This window comes from Gallinula chloropus (genome assembly GCF_964237585.1).
Source record: "Gallinula chloropus genome assembly, chromosome: 23".
NCBI classification, from domain to species: domain Eukaryota; kingdom Metazoa; phylum Chordata; class Aves; order Gruiformes; family Rallidae; genus Gallinula; species Gallinula chloropus.
Window position 1 is genome coordinate 7915577 of NC_140108.1, and position 15734 is coordinate 7931310.

Consider the following 15734-nt stretch of genomic DNA (forward strand, 5'->3'; position numbering starts at 1 on the left):
AAACTACACACCCCTTTGGCTGCAGACTTCCCCACAGCACGTATCGACACTTCAACTTTGCATATCCATACTAGCTGAGAAGTCATGGAGTAAGGGTGGTAGTTACTCAAGGCACTTTGGCAGCAGTACACAGAACATTTGCCCTCTTTGCTACTTGCTGGCACCCAAACCCTGGAAAGACAGATGAGTCTGAGCTCACAGTTATTTTCAGCTGTGAACTCATCACCAACCCTGTTTGAAACAGTCCATGGACTAGCCATAGTCTAATAGGATTATCTTTTTTCCCCACTTTTCATTGAATAGAGACAGACTTAAAGAATGGAGCAAGAAGTGGCAAGAGAAGAAGAGGAGAAGAAAGAAGGCTTGATTGAGTTCTATGATTCCTTCAAGGACATGTTTGAGTTCTTCTGCAAGAACACTACCATCCACGGCACCATTCGCCTCGTGTGCTCAGACAGCAACAGGATGAAAACAGCTTTTTGGACCCTGCTTTTGCTTGCCAGCTTTGGCATGTTATACTGGCAGTTTGCACTCATGTTCAGCCAGTACTGGGCCTACCCTGTTGTCCTGACCATGTCAATGCATTCAGAACCCAAGATGTTTCCAGCAATTACTATCTGCAACCTGGACCCATACAGGTAACCAGTGCTTTGCCCTTGGCCATAGGCACAGCTTTACAGTCAGGAGGGTTTGGGAAGGGTCAGCAACCCTGCAGCTGCAGCCTGGAAGAGGCTGGAGGTAGCCAGAGACCTCACAGAGGAGGAAAGGGACTATTGTTACTTCCAAACTGGTTTTAAGATAAGATCTTGCTGGGAATTGTGCAAAAGCATGTAGTAGTTTACTTCATGCACTGAGTCAGGATAGAGGGAACTCTGCCTTGTGACTTGGTTCAAGCAAACTGATGTTGTGCTCTGATAAAAAGTCTTTCCCTGAAGAACGTGACTGCCACATCTGTTTGTTGCTAACTAAACTACCAGTCTCTGGAAGGACACACACTAGAGCTGGTGCTGCTCAGGTTTTCATAATGCAGAATGGCTTTAAGGAAGCAGTAAAACTTCTGTGGAACTCTGTCCAACAGGGCTCATGCATGCAGTGGCAAGTTATCGAGAAGCTTCAAGTTACATAGTAAAGGAATTATGTCATTTCCTCAGAATAATTGTCTAATTTGCTGACAGAAAGGCCAGTTTGTGCAGCTGAGGTTGCACAGCTACTAGTTCTGAGGTTTGGAGTGGAAGATGAAGCAACTGGATATTCAGCTACTGGAGCTCCTAGCAAATTAAACTCATGAAGTTGGGCACACCAAGCACAGGCATCACAATTTCTGGCCTTTCTCACACAGGTATTAGGGTCTGCAGAGACCAGGAGAATAGCCTTGCCATAGATACAGTTAAGATACATAAATTAAAGTGCTTTTGTCTAACAGAAACATGGCTATTCACTAACATTCCCCTTTCTTGCAGGTTTGAGCTAGTCAGTGAACATTTGGTTCAGCTGGATCGCATGGCAGAGGAATCCATCACTTTTCTGTATGGCATCAAAACATCAGCCAGCTTATTCCACATGAATGAGAAAGACATCCACATCAAAGACCTGTCCAGCGTAGGCAACCTCAGCACATCAAGCTTCAAGCTGAGCCAAAACTTCTCACTCTTGAGAACGTTTGACCGCACTTACAGGTCAGGGAGGAGGCACTCCACTGTGGGCTTCAGGCTGGTAAGTGTGAGCGCTCTGAGATGGCAACCTGGCTACAAGCAGGAGCAGCAAGGGAGGGATGTGCTCTAAGGGACAGGGAGAGCCTGCTGGCAGGGCAAGATGGGGACCCACCCCTCAGTACCTGAGCACGTGAGCAGGGAAAGCTCACGGATGGTGGCCAGGTCCAACCAAGAGTCCAGGTCATAGTGGCAGCAAAGCAGGTTCAAGATCAGGCCATGAAGAGTTGTAGCTTTTCTCTGGTTGGCAGCAGAGCACCACACAGTCACTTAGCTTGCTGGATGGATGGAGTCCGTGGTAAGACAGGAGCACAACAGCAGCAGCCTAGCTGGAAAGCAACATCCCTGCAGCACAGCCCAAAGAACAGCTGAAGCCTCTGAGCTGAGCTTAAATGAGCTCCTGGGAGGAGGGTGTGGGCAGAGGACCCAGGTGAGGCTGCTCAGGACCATTAAGACCTATCAGTGCACTCAGAGCCCTGACAAAGATCTCACAAGTTACATTCAAAAAAAGAGGAAAACTAGATCATTTCAGTGCTGTGCAGTGACAGCACAGAGGATGCTTCAGGAGGGCCCATCGCTGCCTCTGACAGTTTGGTCTGATTGCCAGGATTCTCATGAAGTGAAACATCAGCCACATCAGTGGTGTCACACAGCCCACCCACCTGTAAAGTCCTTCTGGTAGGGACAGATTCAGCAGGGGATAGTAGCAGCAGGCTGTGGCAATCATTGCACCCCTTTCAAAATGTATACAGAGCATCTAAACTGAGCAGGTGAGGCTGGAAATAACAGAGACAACGTGAGAGGATTCTCTCAGTGTCTAAATCCTGTGGTATGGGGGGCCCAGACACGCTGCAGTTAAAACTTAAGGGGACAATACCAAGTCAAGAGGATGAAAACGATGAATGTGTGTCTGTGGCTTTGGAGAAGAATGCAGATGCTTCAGATTCCTCATATCAAAACCAGGGGTAGCGTAGAGCTGAGAGCCAGTGCTGTGAGAGAGACTGATGTGGCTTGGCAGGCCAGTGATTTTTGCCCAGTTGTTACTGTCCTGCCCTGTCCCAAAGTCCTTCACCAGGCACACTTTCACCAGGACCTGTGGGTGTTCAGCTGTCTAAGGCCTGAGTAAGAGCAAAGAAAGCGTCTCAGGACTCAGTTAATGATTCATGGGTTGTAGAGAATTCCCACAAACCCCGTCCTTCCTTCTCCCAAGATGCTGGAGTTTGCTCACCTGCTCTCTTCTCCTGCCTCTTTTCCCCTGTGTTCATTCCCCTGAGGTGAAGTCACAGGCCTATGTCAGCTTCAAGGAGAGGAGGTGCTTAGCACATAACAAGATGATGTCCAGAGGTCTCTTCCAACCTCAGCCATTCTGTGATTCTGTGAGAATTATAATGATCACAGACTTCACTGTCTGGAAAAAGAGAGTTTCCCCTTGTCCCCATGTCCAGTGTTGCCTGTACCCTGACCCTGGTTGCCCTTTGGCTGTCACATGCTGGCTGTGCTGAATGGCTCCCTCTCTTGTCTTCTTCCAGTGCAATGCCACGGGTGGGAATTGCTTCTACAAGACCTATGCCTCTGGGATGGATGCAATCCTTGAATGGTACAGGTTTCACTACATGAATATCATGTCCCAGTTACCAGTTATAATCAACATCTCTGACCATGAGGAGCAAATAGAAGATATGGTCTACTCCTGTCAGTACGACGGGGAGCCCTGCAGACCCAGGTATGCTACTTCTTGAGATGGAACTGTGCTCTTTTTTCCCTCATGCCTGTGGTTTCCACTGCTGGAAGCTCTTCCAAACACAACTGACACAGAGCATGCTGTGTGTGCCTCAGGCACACGAGCCATTTGCTGGCTGATTTGTTTTCAGCTGATGACTGCAATAGAGTTAACAGAACACACTCATCTATGACATGGAGTAAGCAGAAAGGGAAGTTAAGTGTTTTTCTAAGCACTTGCACCAAGGAGGAGGGGGGTACTTGAAGTTTTACGAGATAAGGTCCTGTCTTAAGGTCCTGTCTTACCTTTCCTGGAGGCAATTGATTCTTCTACAGTCAGTCTTTCTGATGCTTTCATGGGAAGTATCCCTGTGTGTGCACTGAGTGGTGAGCGTCATCGCCTTTGTACACGTGTTTGTACAGCTCTTCTTAAGAACTCTTACAAACCAGTGGAATGTGGAGGCTGATTTGGCCAGGGAGGTGCAGCATGATCATAATGAGGGGTATAAATGTTAAGAAAACAAGGAAAAAGAGAAGCTATTTCTCCTATTGATTAGAGCACAGGACTTCAACCTGCCTGGTTGTTGGAACAAGCAGGGGAAAATTAAATTTAGTCTGCTTAGTGGAAGGAGAAGTGAGTCAGAACTCGGAATTTGACTCCTGTGTTTGATGCTCTGGCTGTAACCATGGGTGAGCAGTGAATCCCTGTGCACCTGGGTTTTGTTTTTCCTTGTCTCCAGTGAGTTAACAAGTCCTTCCCATAGTCCCTCCCTTGTGCAAGTACACACACAGACAACACGTCCTATATAGAAGTAAAGGTGTTGCTACAGTCATCTTTGAAACCCATCAAAATCTCTCTTGATTTCAGTGACTATGATCACTTTCACCACCCAGTCTTTGGAAGCTGCTATACTTTTAACAGCAAGGGAACAGACCCTTTTTGGACAGCTACAAAACCAGGAATTCCTTACGGTATGTTATTTGGCAAAGGGTGGGAAGAAGAGCTGGAGTTAACATAATTTGGCTATGGATTAAATGTATGTCTTTTATACAGGACCTCTCTGCTGGTCTGGTGGCACAAACTGTGTACCTCATTTGCTTGCTTCATTATCCACAGCTATATGACAGCCACATCAGCTGTATTTTAACTTAGAGCAAGCAGAATATTCTTTTGTTTGTAAGCAGAGCAGCGTTGCAGTTTTGGACCTGCTGGGGTGGTTGCTACCTGACCACTCACCAGGTCTCTAAGGAAAAAGAGCAGCTCTTGTGTGAGCTGAGGATGGCAATTCAATCAGTGCTGAGCATTCAGGATGTGGTGGTGCTCCTGGTTTGGCCCAGAAGAAGCGGTTACATGCTTCCCTTTTCTTTGGTTTACAGGACTTTCTCTTATCCTGAGGGCAGAGCAGAAGGATCACATCCCACTCTTGTCCACAGTAGCTGGTGTGAAAGTGATGATACACAACCACAATCAGACACCATTCCTGGAGCATGAGGGCTTCGACATCAGACCAGGCATTGCTACCACCATCGGCATTCAGCAGGTTAGACACTTGCTCAAGAGCATTGGTTCTTTTCCTCCTGCGTGCAGAAGGCTGTGAGGAGCTGAACACTGTGTCTGACTCATACAACGGACCTGTGGGGCTCTTGCACTCACTTCCTGGCTCTGTGTGTAGGTTTATTCAAGCCCCTTTTTGTTTTCCTCCTCACCATGCTCAGGTTCCTATGGATAAAACCAAATTGTTCCAGATATGCAAGTGGCCTTTTGGTCCTCAGTACACCAGGGTCTAATTTGTTTAACTCTGAGGCTTTCACACCTCTTGGATACCTGGAGTATTGTGTTCAGTTCTGGGCTCCCTGGTATAAAAAAGACAGGGATCTCCTGGAGAGAGTCCAGAGGAGGCTACAAAGATGAGTAAGTGCCTGGAGTATCTCCCCTGTGAGGAAAGGCTGAGTGAGCTGGGACTGTTCAGCCTGGAGAAGACTAAGGGGGGACCTAATTAATGTTTATAAATATCTTAAGTATGGGATGCAGGGGGAAATGGGCAGCCCCTTTTCAGTGTCTGTGGGGACAGGACAAGGGGCAATGTCTGCAAGTTGGAGCACAGGGAGTTCTGCACCAATATGCAGAAGAACTTTTCCCCAGTGAGGGTGAGGGAGTCCTGGGACAGGCTGCCCAGGGGGTGTGGAGTCTCCTTCTCTGGAGAGATTCTGGACACCGACCTGTGTCCCCTGTCCTAGGGACCCTGCTTGGGCAGGGGGTTGGACCCCATGGGCTCTGGAGGTCCCTTCCAACCGCTGTGATTCTGTGGTCTTGTTCCAGCTCTGCACAGGGGGCTGCACACTGGGGTGAGTGCAGGTGCTCAGGAATGATGCAGCTATTTGGCCATGAGGAGTTGCTGCTGGTCAGCTGAGCCAGTGGCTGGCCACCCTCCTGCCTCGCTCGTTACTCGGGGTGTTTTATTGGCAAGGAGTAGCTCAGCTGCTCACATGCATGGCTACCCTTCCTGACCTTTATAGGATGCTCCATCCAGTTAAGTTTCGATGGTGATGGCTGGGTCCAATTAGAGCTCCTAATCACTCAGGCCTCTTTTCTGTGTCCACAGGATGAGGTGAATCGCCTGGGTGGCAATTATGGGAGATGCACGACTAATGGCAATGATGTGAACGTTAAACTCCTGTACAACAACTCCTACACCCTGCAGGTATTGTCAGAGTAGCTGGCTGAGGCCCCAGTTTATTCAGAGTGGATGAATAGCACACAAGTCATACCTTACTCCAGAGAGCTTTTACAAATCAGCTGATTAATTGCTGGAGATAACGGGGAGATCCACCCCCTCTGGAAAGAAGCTCACTAGCAAGGTGTTATAACTTGGAATGTGTTTTGCTGAGTGGGGGATACTCAGTCCCAGACACTGCGGCTCTTCCCTCTTGTAACACAGGAGAGATTAGACAGTGAGCCAGTCCAGGCTGGACTGTTCTAATGCGACATTCTTGGGCCATCAGGTATTTATTTGTGTAAGTAATTGCTCCTGGCTCTAGGTGCTTGGCTTGTTTAACAGCAGTTACTGGCCATAATGGCAAAAGGGAGCTGGGGAAATCCTGTCTCCCTGTTTTCAATGCTGTTTCCAGAGGTAAAGCCAAGGAATAAAGGTGAAAACCTTTTGGAGCATCATGTCCTCACAACAGTAACAAAGTCTGTGTGCTGTCTCCTGAAAATTTGGACACCTGAAGATGTCTGGCTTACCCAGTCGGTTTTGCCTCCTTTTCTTTTCCAGGCTTGTTTGCATTCCTGCTTCCAGCACATAATGGTTCGGCAGTGTGGCTGTGGCTACTACTACTACCCGCTGCCTCCCGGCGCCGAATACTGTAACTACAACAAGCAGCCTGCCTGGGGTAAGAGGAGACTGTGTCCTTGTCAGCAAGGAGCACCTTAGAACCACAGAGTCCCCTGGGTTGGAAGAGACCCTTCAGATCATCAGTCCAACCCCAGCCTAACCCTGCCCAGCCCACCTCTAGATCCTGTCCTTAAGGACCCCATCCACAGGCCTTTTAAACCCCTCCAGGGATGGGCCCCCCCCCACCTCACTGGGCAGCCTGTGCCAATGCTTGACAACCCTTAATGCTTGACAACCTTCCTAAAATACCCACTGGTCACACGACTCCTTAGATTACCCTCCTACTTTGTGCTTATTTCCCACCCAGCCCATTTCCTCACATCACTGAATCCAGCCAGATGATGGTCACCCTTCTCTGTGTTTGCACGGACATCAAATTAGTGCATAAAAACCCGTGATGCTATCAAGCATCCCTTTGTTAAGGACATTCACACTGGGCCAAGCTCATTCATGGTATCAGTATTGGTGTAAGACAAAGCTTTGAATACCTTCTCTTGTTTTCCTGGTTGCTTTATGCTAAGTGGATCCTTGGAGGGTGATTAGCTTGTCTGAACCATCCTACAGAGTGAGTCAGGCACAGCCACATCCACCTGAGAGAGCCTGGGAAGGCCAGCTGAGGGCAGGGGGTTTGGCAGCCTCCCGTTTGGTAGTCTCCCTTTTCCCAAGGAAGCATCTCAGTATGTTCCTCCCATCTCTTTCACCAGGTCACTGCTTCTACCAGCTCTACAACAGGCTCAGAAATCATCACCTAAATTGTTTTGACCAGTGCCCCAAGCCTTGCCGGTAAGTCACAAAACCAGGGCACAATAAATCCCAGCTTGCAGAGGAAAATCACACCAGTGAAATGTGGGGAACAGTGGAAAATTTATGGGCCAACTGGATGACTGAATTTGGGTATTTTTTCTGAACCAGAGATTTCAATTTGATGTTTGAGCCCCAGTGCTGAGAAAGGAAAAAGACAGCATTAAGCAAATTGAATATTAGAACTTTATGTGTGCATGACAGCAGAAATTCTTCTAATCACACTGAAATGATTTATTAAGCCCAAACCAAATTGTTCATGCCATTTTTGCAACCTATCTTCCTTGGCTCACCTTCATTTCTCTTCCTTGGTTGATGTTTTTTTTTTTATTGTAGGTCAAATTCAGAATGAAAAGACATTTTAAAGCAAAACATCAAGTATTTTTGTTTTGAATGAATCACAGGAAGGTTGTCAGGATTTTGAAACCGTTCTGGTTTCCCCACTGACCTGAACAGTTCTCAGGCAACCTCTGGTTTTATTTTTTAAGCCGACTTACAAAGCTTTTCCTAATGGTCTCAAGAACTTTGGGCAAATAGTTAGCATTGTTAAACTCCTCCAGGTATTCACTTGGAAATGCCAAGAGCCACAGTGACCAAAATGTCCATTTTTGTCTTACCAGGGAATCACTGTACAAGGTGTCTGCTGGGACAGCGAAATGGCCATCGTCGAAGTCTCAGGTAGTCCTCACAGAAAACCACTGTGCTTAGGGGGCACGCTGCATTTAACTTAAGGGTGAAAACAGTGACTCAGGCAGCAGCAATTGAAGAGGCAAATAAACTAAACTGATCCAAAACCTGGTCCCAGCGGACTGACCCTGTAGTGGAGATGCCTGGGTAAGGTGCTGGAGGGGGACACTCAGTTCCCGTTCCAACCCAAACCCCCCTGTGGCCTCAAGCAATCCACCCCACTGCCTTAGTTCCCAAAATGACCCTGCAAAATGGGGTCAATGACCTTCTGCTTCCAGTGGGTGTTGTGGGGTAACAACAAGTCACCTGTCGGTGTCTGGGAGGTGCTGTGGGGAAGTGGAAGTTCTGCGAGGCAGGAGAAGATCTCTTGCCATTTCCATGTCCTAGTGTTAAACTGGCATAAAGGCTGTAGGGCCAGGTAGTCCCTCGTGTCAAACAGGCCACAATACAGCTGTAAATACCACCAGCTTTAACAGAGCAAACTGTTCAGTGGGGTTGCAGTTAAGGGCAGAAGGTAAGAACCAGAAGACTGTGCACACCTGAATATCGCTGTGTATTTCCTCACTGGTCTGGCAAATGCAGCTCTGCCTGAGGGCTGTCACTGGATGTCGTAAACCAACCAATTACATCCTTTTTTACCACTCCCAGTAGCCATTTTACTGCTTATGAAATCTGTGTTAACAAAGTGTTAAACATGCCAATGCTCAGAAGACAGGACAGCCAGTAACATACACATGCTCTGCTGCAGGACTGGATCCGCCAAGCTCTGCGGCACCAGAATGGATATAACTCCACCAGCAACAGGTGAGTCACTGAGAGCCCATGCTCCTGATAAAACTATGGATGAACTCTTCACCCATGTGGAATTCGTAGGTGTTAGACTGGAAAGGGAGGGCAAGAGAAACGTGCACAGGCTGGAGCAGTGGCCTTCCCAGCTTTTCTCACAAAAGAGTCACTTTATGTAACCTCTTTTCCAAGCTCATGTTAAACACCCTCAGGAAGAAAGCTGGAGAGAGTGGTGGAACCTCTTGCCCAGCAATCAGCATGTAAAATCCAGACCAGAGCTCCAGCAGGAGCACGTGGAGGGCACGAGGAGATCCCACCATTGCTAACTGCTCCCTCTCTCCAATACAGGAAGGATATTGCCAAGGTGACGATCTACTACAAGCAACTGAACTACCAGTCTGTGAACGAGTCTCCCTTACTCTCAGTAGGTTGTGCTACCCCAGCTCAAAGCCTTGTTACCTGTCATTAGTTAGGGTGTGCTGTGTGCGGTTGAGGGGGGTTATTTTCAGCCCCCAGGATGGGATGGGATTGGTCCTCCTAAGGAAGAGATTTGCAAATCTCACATCTCACATGGGCACACAAAATTACTCCCCAAACGGCAAGTAGCTGAGTCAGTGTGTGGTAGTTCTGTGTCCCCAGAGCTCTGCCCTGTGTGACAGACACAACCCTTTGGTTCTTTCCACAGGAGAATCTGCTTCTGTCCAGCATGGGAAGCCAGTGGAGTCTCTGGTTTGGATCCTCGGTCCTGTCCGTAGTTGAGATGTTCGAGCTGCTTATAGACACACTGGTCTTGTCTCTCCTCTTCTGCTACCAGAGTTTCAGGTCTAAGAAGACGCTGACTGTAGCTCACACTCCTACCATCCCCAGCGTGAGCCTGACCCTAGAAAACTACCGAGTTGTGCAAGAAGAAGCTGGGAAAGGTGATGATTCTGCTCATACTCACCCTTCTGGAGTGACTATTTCCATGGCCAACAACAGTGACCTGCATCTTCACCCGCTCTCCAGCAAGGTGGGAACACAAGAGCCTTGCCCAGACGTGGTGCTTAATGGATTTAGATACATGAAGGACAGCTCTTCAGAGGGGGAAGCAGACAGCTGAGGCTGTGTTTGTGTGTGTGGAGAAGGGGCAAGTCCCAAAAAGCTCAGGTGCTGTCAGGCAGGTCACAAACTGAGCTGTTCTGGATCCACTATCTGGGGGCACCTAAACCACACTGCCGAGCTCGGCAATCCTCCCCCAGTGACTACAAGTTCATCATTAAACTACCCCTGTGTCCCGGATTCAGGCATCACACAACGTCCCTTTGTGCTGAAGGAGTGTCTGGGGAGGGGAGAACTGCACCCCTGCTCTCTGGGACAGCTGTCAAGTCCTCCTAAAACTCCGTTCATAGCTTCCAACTTTTACACCCTGGTGAGGAAACCAGCCTGTGGCTTCAGACAGGCCCATCTACATTTCATAAGCATCCTCAAGAGGAAAGCCAGCCTGGCCACGAGTGGAAGGGTTTCCAGGGGAGGCTGAGGAGTGCGTGCTCGTGTCGGTCAGCGTTGTCTTGATGATGGAGCACAGAGTCACAGGAGGTGCCTCTGAGGACAGCTTTGCTCCTCAGACACCTCTCCATCCTCACCCTGTTCCTGCTGCGTTTCGAGGACAGTGCACCTGATGCTGCTGCTGCTTTTAGACTTTACCCAGATTATTTCAAACGGGTCTCACCATGGCAGAGGGAAGGGAAGGAACGGGGTTCACAACTTTGTCGTGTCCCAGGCGAGGCACCTGATTTCTTTAGACCAAAACACTGCTGCGTTTTTGCTGCAGCCCGTTATAGGTACATACTTTATGTTAATATTTGACAGTAACTTATGTGTACATAAAATCCCACATTTATTTTTGATGATGATGTTTGCACAGGAGCATTTTACTCTTATAATCTTGTTTATGACTTTCTGTAGAAAACAAGAGTTAACAAGACATCAGCCAGCTTTGTTTTGCAACTTTTTTAAATAATAAAACTCCCTGAATAGAGACTGTGACTGGGGGTTTAGTTTGACTTTGTTTTGCCTTCAGCCAGTGACTGGGTTTGTTACCACCTCATTGTTATTTCTAGGGGTTGGCTCTGGAAAAGTCTTTTCCCAAACATCCTGATCTTTCTCACCTGGGGCCAAACCATGGAAAGAGTTTTGGTTCCAGACGTGGGATCCTTGTAGCCTTCACTTTGCTGCTGACATCGTTGGAAGCCACGAACCAAGACACTTTTGAAAGTGAATCTGTTGGCAGGGCCGTGTCATAATCGGGTAAAAACAGGAGGGCTACCCAGAGAGTTAGAATCACAGGTCTCTTTGGAGTCAAGTTCATTAAGCTTCCCTCCCAGCCAGATTTCATACTTTAAACCTGCTCCTACTCAAGTGTTTCACCAGCTTTAAAGACCTAGGGTCAGAAAGAAGGAGGAAAATGTGTGCAAATTTAAAACAGAACACTCCTGGCTTTATTCTCAGTCCACAGATACCATTTGCACATGAGAGGGTTTTTTTCCACTCCCACCTTTTCAAACAAATACATTTCCTCTGCCATAAGATATATTACCTTTCAGCGTGTCATAGTTTATCTACATCGTTCTGACAATGCTCTTTGTTATGTCATGGTGCCTATACCTGTATAGGCCACACATAACCTGGTATTATTTTGGGGAACTGTGGCATACAATAATAAAAATGACAAAACTAATACTGAAAGCCAAGCCTTGCAGGGGAGTACAATTCCCCAAACAGTGAGATGCACAGCGAGCAGGAGCGCCCCAAGGGAAACACCTGGGTTCTCTCCTGCTTGTAAAGTTTCCATGGGATGGGTGTTGTATTCCCTGGTCCAGGGGAGCCCAAAGTGCTCAGCAGAAGAGGTATTTAATTGTTATGCAGCAACGTGGAGTGTCCAGCCAATGGCTTTGCAGTGGGCTGGGCAGGACTGGGACCCCTGTGTCTCGGTGGCAGTCCGGTTCTGCATCCTGCAAAGCCTTTCTCCCTTGTGAGGGTGGGAGGTCAGTGTCTGGAGGGCTTTGTGCCACAGGGAATTGTGTCCTGTGGCAGCCATGGGGAACTGGTACTACCCCAGAGCACGGCAAGTCCCTGTGCTGCCTGCTAACGAGCTGAGCATTGTGCTCCTGTGACGCTGCCCCAGAGCAGCACAGCCCAAAGTCTGCAACACCCCCTTGGCCTCGGATTTGGGGTCTCCTCCCAGCATTGGTCAGGACCACTTACCTGTACTTTGCTCTAGGGGTGGCACTGGTGCAGCGGTACAAACACTGGGGTGTGTGTACACCCAGACCAGGGCTTCCCAGAAACAGCCATGCAGAAAGGGCAGTGGGGACGGGAGGATCAGCTTAGCTCACCTGAAGCCAGCATCTGAACACACCCCCATTCCCAGCCAGGGCACAAAAGCAGACATCAGGGAGGACACAGGTTTGTGGTAAAAGTGTGTCTGAGCAGAGAGCATCTTCCTCCAGCAGCTGAGCTCGGCCGGGCTGTTGGGCCAGCTCAGGCGTTCCTGCCCATCTGCGCTGCCAGAGCTCAGGTAGGTCAGGGCTTGAGCTCCCAGGAGAAGGTCTGGGCAGAGGGAGGGAGGGAGCTATCGGCCCGAGTGGCTGAAATGTAGGCTCCTCCTTTTGAGTTTCTCAGGGTTGTTGGAAGCCATGTGAGAGATGTCCCGGAAGATGTCCAGGTAGGTAGCATCTCCTGCAAAAACACACAGGAAGAGGCGTTAGTCCCACTATCTTTGCTCTGCTTTGCTTTGATACTTCCCACCCATGGAGATGATGGGGCATCAGGCTGTTTTCACTTGGAACTCAGGACTTTCATCTGGATGTAAGAGCCAGCTCTGCATGTGACACACCACAGAGCCCAGCTCTTTAGCCTTGCACTGCCTCAGAGGGCTTGGGATTGGCTTTCCATTCTTTCTTAGTAACAACAGGATCATTCATGAGCTTGAGAACACAAACATGCTCTCAGGACTCTCACTTCACAATCAGATCTGGGATAATTCCTCCCTTTTAATATTATTGGCACTTTTTTCCAAGGCCCAAGAGACAGTAGAGAGACTTTTAAGACTTGAAGAGAGAGCTGTTCTGGAAGCTGAGTGCTCTGAAACACCGAGGCCTTTGGTCATGTCACATGAGCTCCACGCAGTCAGGGTCATAGGCTGGAGGTTTGCTGGAGGCTGTTCAACCAGGAGCAGAGGTGAGGTAAGCTACTAATCATCTGGCTTCTCTTCTGGCAGCCAAACTTTGCAGAGCTTGTTGTGGCAGCTGCAACATCAGTCCAGATTTCAGCACAAAACAACCCCCTGTGGAAGGGCTGCTGATGGGCACTATCAGAGTCACAGTCCTCCACAGCAGCTGACTCAAGGCCTTGTTCAAAGCACAGGAGGAGGCAGAGGGTTCAGGTGTCCTGGCACTGGTTCTGTGGTACCATCTCCCCTGATGCAGGAATGGTTTCAGATTCATGCTGCAACTCCAGAGGTAATTAGGCACCCGCATCCCATTAACAATACCTCTACCTGTACGTTTGCTGCTTGATGTTCTAGGGCAACTCTTGCCACGGACTGGGCTGCTGAGCTCATTTTTACCTGGTGCTGAACCCAAGTAGCCACAGGGGAAAAGATAAGGGAAAGATCCCAGGTATTCACCTACACGGGTGCAGCCACCTTTGGTCTTTCTACAGAGCTCCCGGGCCCTTTGTTTGACAGCAGACATGTCCTGGACAGTCATGGGGAGGGAAGGTCCTGCACAGCTCCAAGGCACATCATGTGTCACCATCAGCACAGTGCTGAGGGAAGGAACAAAACTTGGTTCCACGAAGCCAAACTGACAACAAGATCCAGTCTGACTCCAAAATGCCTCAGAATCTCACCTGGAGAGAATGGTCTGCATCCAGCTGGCTGGGAGCAGACCCAGAAGCCTTGCAGCATCCCCTGCCCTGCAGGCATTCCCCGGGAGGCATTCCTCCAGCTGCTCCTGTGCTGCAAGCTCTAAGGACAGGTCCCTCTGGGGACAGTGTCCTCTTCCACCCCAGCTCATGGGTGAGCACAGCAGGGGGTGAGAAACATCTCTTTTCAGTACAGGAAGTGTCCAGCCCAGAATGTCTGGAGAACAAGAGTCTTTGGCATTATCCACATGTGGGTAGCAAAGGCTTTAATCAGGACCTGTTGATTTTCAGGCACAGCAATGCTCAGGAGACAGGAGGGTTTGTACCTGCCACAAACCCAACTTGACCTACCTGCTGGCTTCTGCACCTAATCACTTGAGCCCCCCTTACCTGGTGGGACTCAGCCCATTCCCCCTGCCAGTGTCCTGTGCGTGCAGATACATCCTGATGTGGCTACAGTGACTCCTGCCCTGCAGCCTGCTAGACCACCCTCCCCTCCCAGCAGAGACAGACCCCCCATGACCCACTGCTGCCTTCCATCCTCCCTGTGCATCACCCCAGCTTCCTGGCATTTCCACCTGCTCCCCCCCCGACTCCTCACACCTTCCCCAAATAAAACATACTCCCTGCCTGGGAGAAGAAACCCCCCAGCCCTACACACGATGCAGAAATCACACAGCTTTACTACAGCTTATTCCCTTGCCTCTGTCTCCTGCCAGTAGCCCCATCACGTTGGTGAAATCACTACATCCTTGTGCAGAGAGGTCACTAATCCTGCCACATGCTGACAGAACACTCATTCTGGCAACACTCAGATTTAACTCCAATTACAAGAATCCAACTGCTGTAGCAAAGTATTAAGCCCAGATTTTGGGAGATGTTTAAGCGTTTAATCCTCGTTAACTGGAGGAGAGTGATGGTCTTTTGGGGACCTGGCTTTCTGTAACTGCATTTCAGCCTTCAGTGCATTTATCCTCAGGAGGTCAGGTGAGACCATACTCTCCTTTTAGACAGGAAAGTAAAGAGGGGATGGGGGGGATCAGTTACAGGACGGGGAGTGAGCCAGGTGTCTCCCAAGCTCTGTGCTAGGAAGCTGACTATGAGACCACACACCTTCCCTTCCATAAGCACGGTGCTCCCAATTGCAAAGTGTCCTTCCCAATCAAGTGCTTTGCCAAGTTCATGAGCATACCTGGATTCATCAATGGGGAGCTGTTGGTCCCTTCACAGGAAAACAGAGGTTATTCCACACTTTTATTCCTGCTTTTCCATGCTAAGGGTGATCGAAATCACGAGGCCAGGCCACGATCCTCGTCGTCTTCTTTTATTTCTCTGCCACAGACACCCAGCATGAGAGAAACCAAGGGGGGGAAAAGGACTGCACTGTGGTGTGTGGGAAAGGGTGGTCCTTGTGCAGAAGAGTGATGATTTCCCCTCGTGCAAGGTCTCCTTCTACAGGAGAGCCAGCAGCAGAGCTCGCACCATGTTGAGCATTAACTGAATGGGTGGAGTGGTGGAGGGGATGTGTGTGTGATCTGAACCTGTCACCTTTACCCCAGCCTTCTTCCAAAGCACCCTGAAATCCCATCACCACAAGACAGTGTCACAGAACAGCCCCCTTCCCCCAAAAACACAGAGCACTTACGTGGCATTCCAGAGGAGCAGGAAATCAGGTTAAAAGGGAATGAGGTTCTAGATCCAGTTAATGCAGGCACCAAGGCAAGAAACCCGA

General features: G+C 49.2%; 2 protein-coding genes across 2 annotated transcripts in view; one reads left to right on the plus strand and one right to left on the minus strand.

Moving 5' to 3' along the window:
* Nucleotides 1–318: 318 nt before the first annotated feature.
* On the plus strand, nt 319–10196 carry SCNN1D (sodium channel epithelial 1 subunit delta; the record flags this gene model as incomplete). The annotated part of the gene is made up of 12 exons (XM_084274671.1): nt 319–638; nt 1461–1713; nt 3239–3432; nt 4297–4400; nt 4806–4969; nt 6032–6130; nt 6704–6821; nt 7528–7606; nt 8245–8302; nt 9060–9115; nt 9446–9521; nt 9783–10196. The coding sequence occupies 12 exons, from the start codon at nt 319–321 to the stop codon at nt 10194–10196; spliced, it is 1935 nt and encodes a 644-aa protein (XP_084130797.1).
* A 2406-nt stretch (nt 10197–12602) lies between these two features.
* ACAP3 (ArfGAP with coiled-coil, ankyrin repeat and PH domains 3) overlaps nt 12603–15734 on the minus strand; it is a gene marked incomplete at its 5' end in the record, with an annotated part of 88821 nt that continues 85689 nt past the window's right edge. The window contains one exon of the mRNA XM_084274658.1: nt 12603–12814. Coding sequence (XP_084130784.1) covers nt 12708–12814 — 107 coding nt within the window. The 3' untranslated portion in view covers nt 12603–12707. The remainder of the gene's footprint in view (nt 12815–15734) is intronic.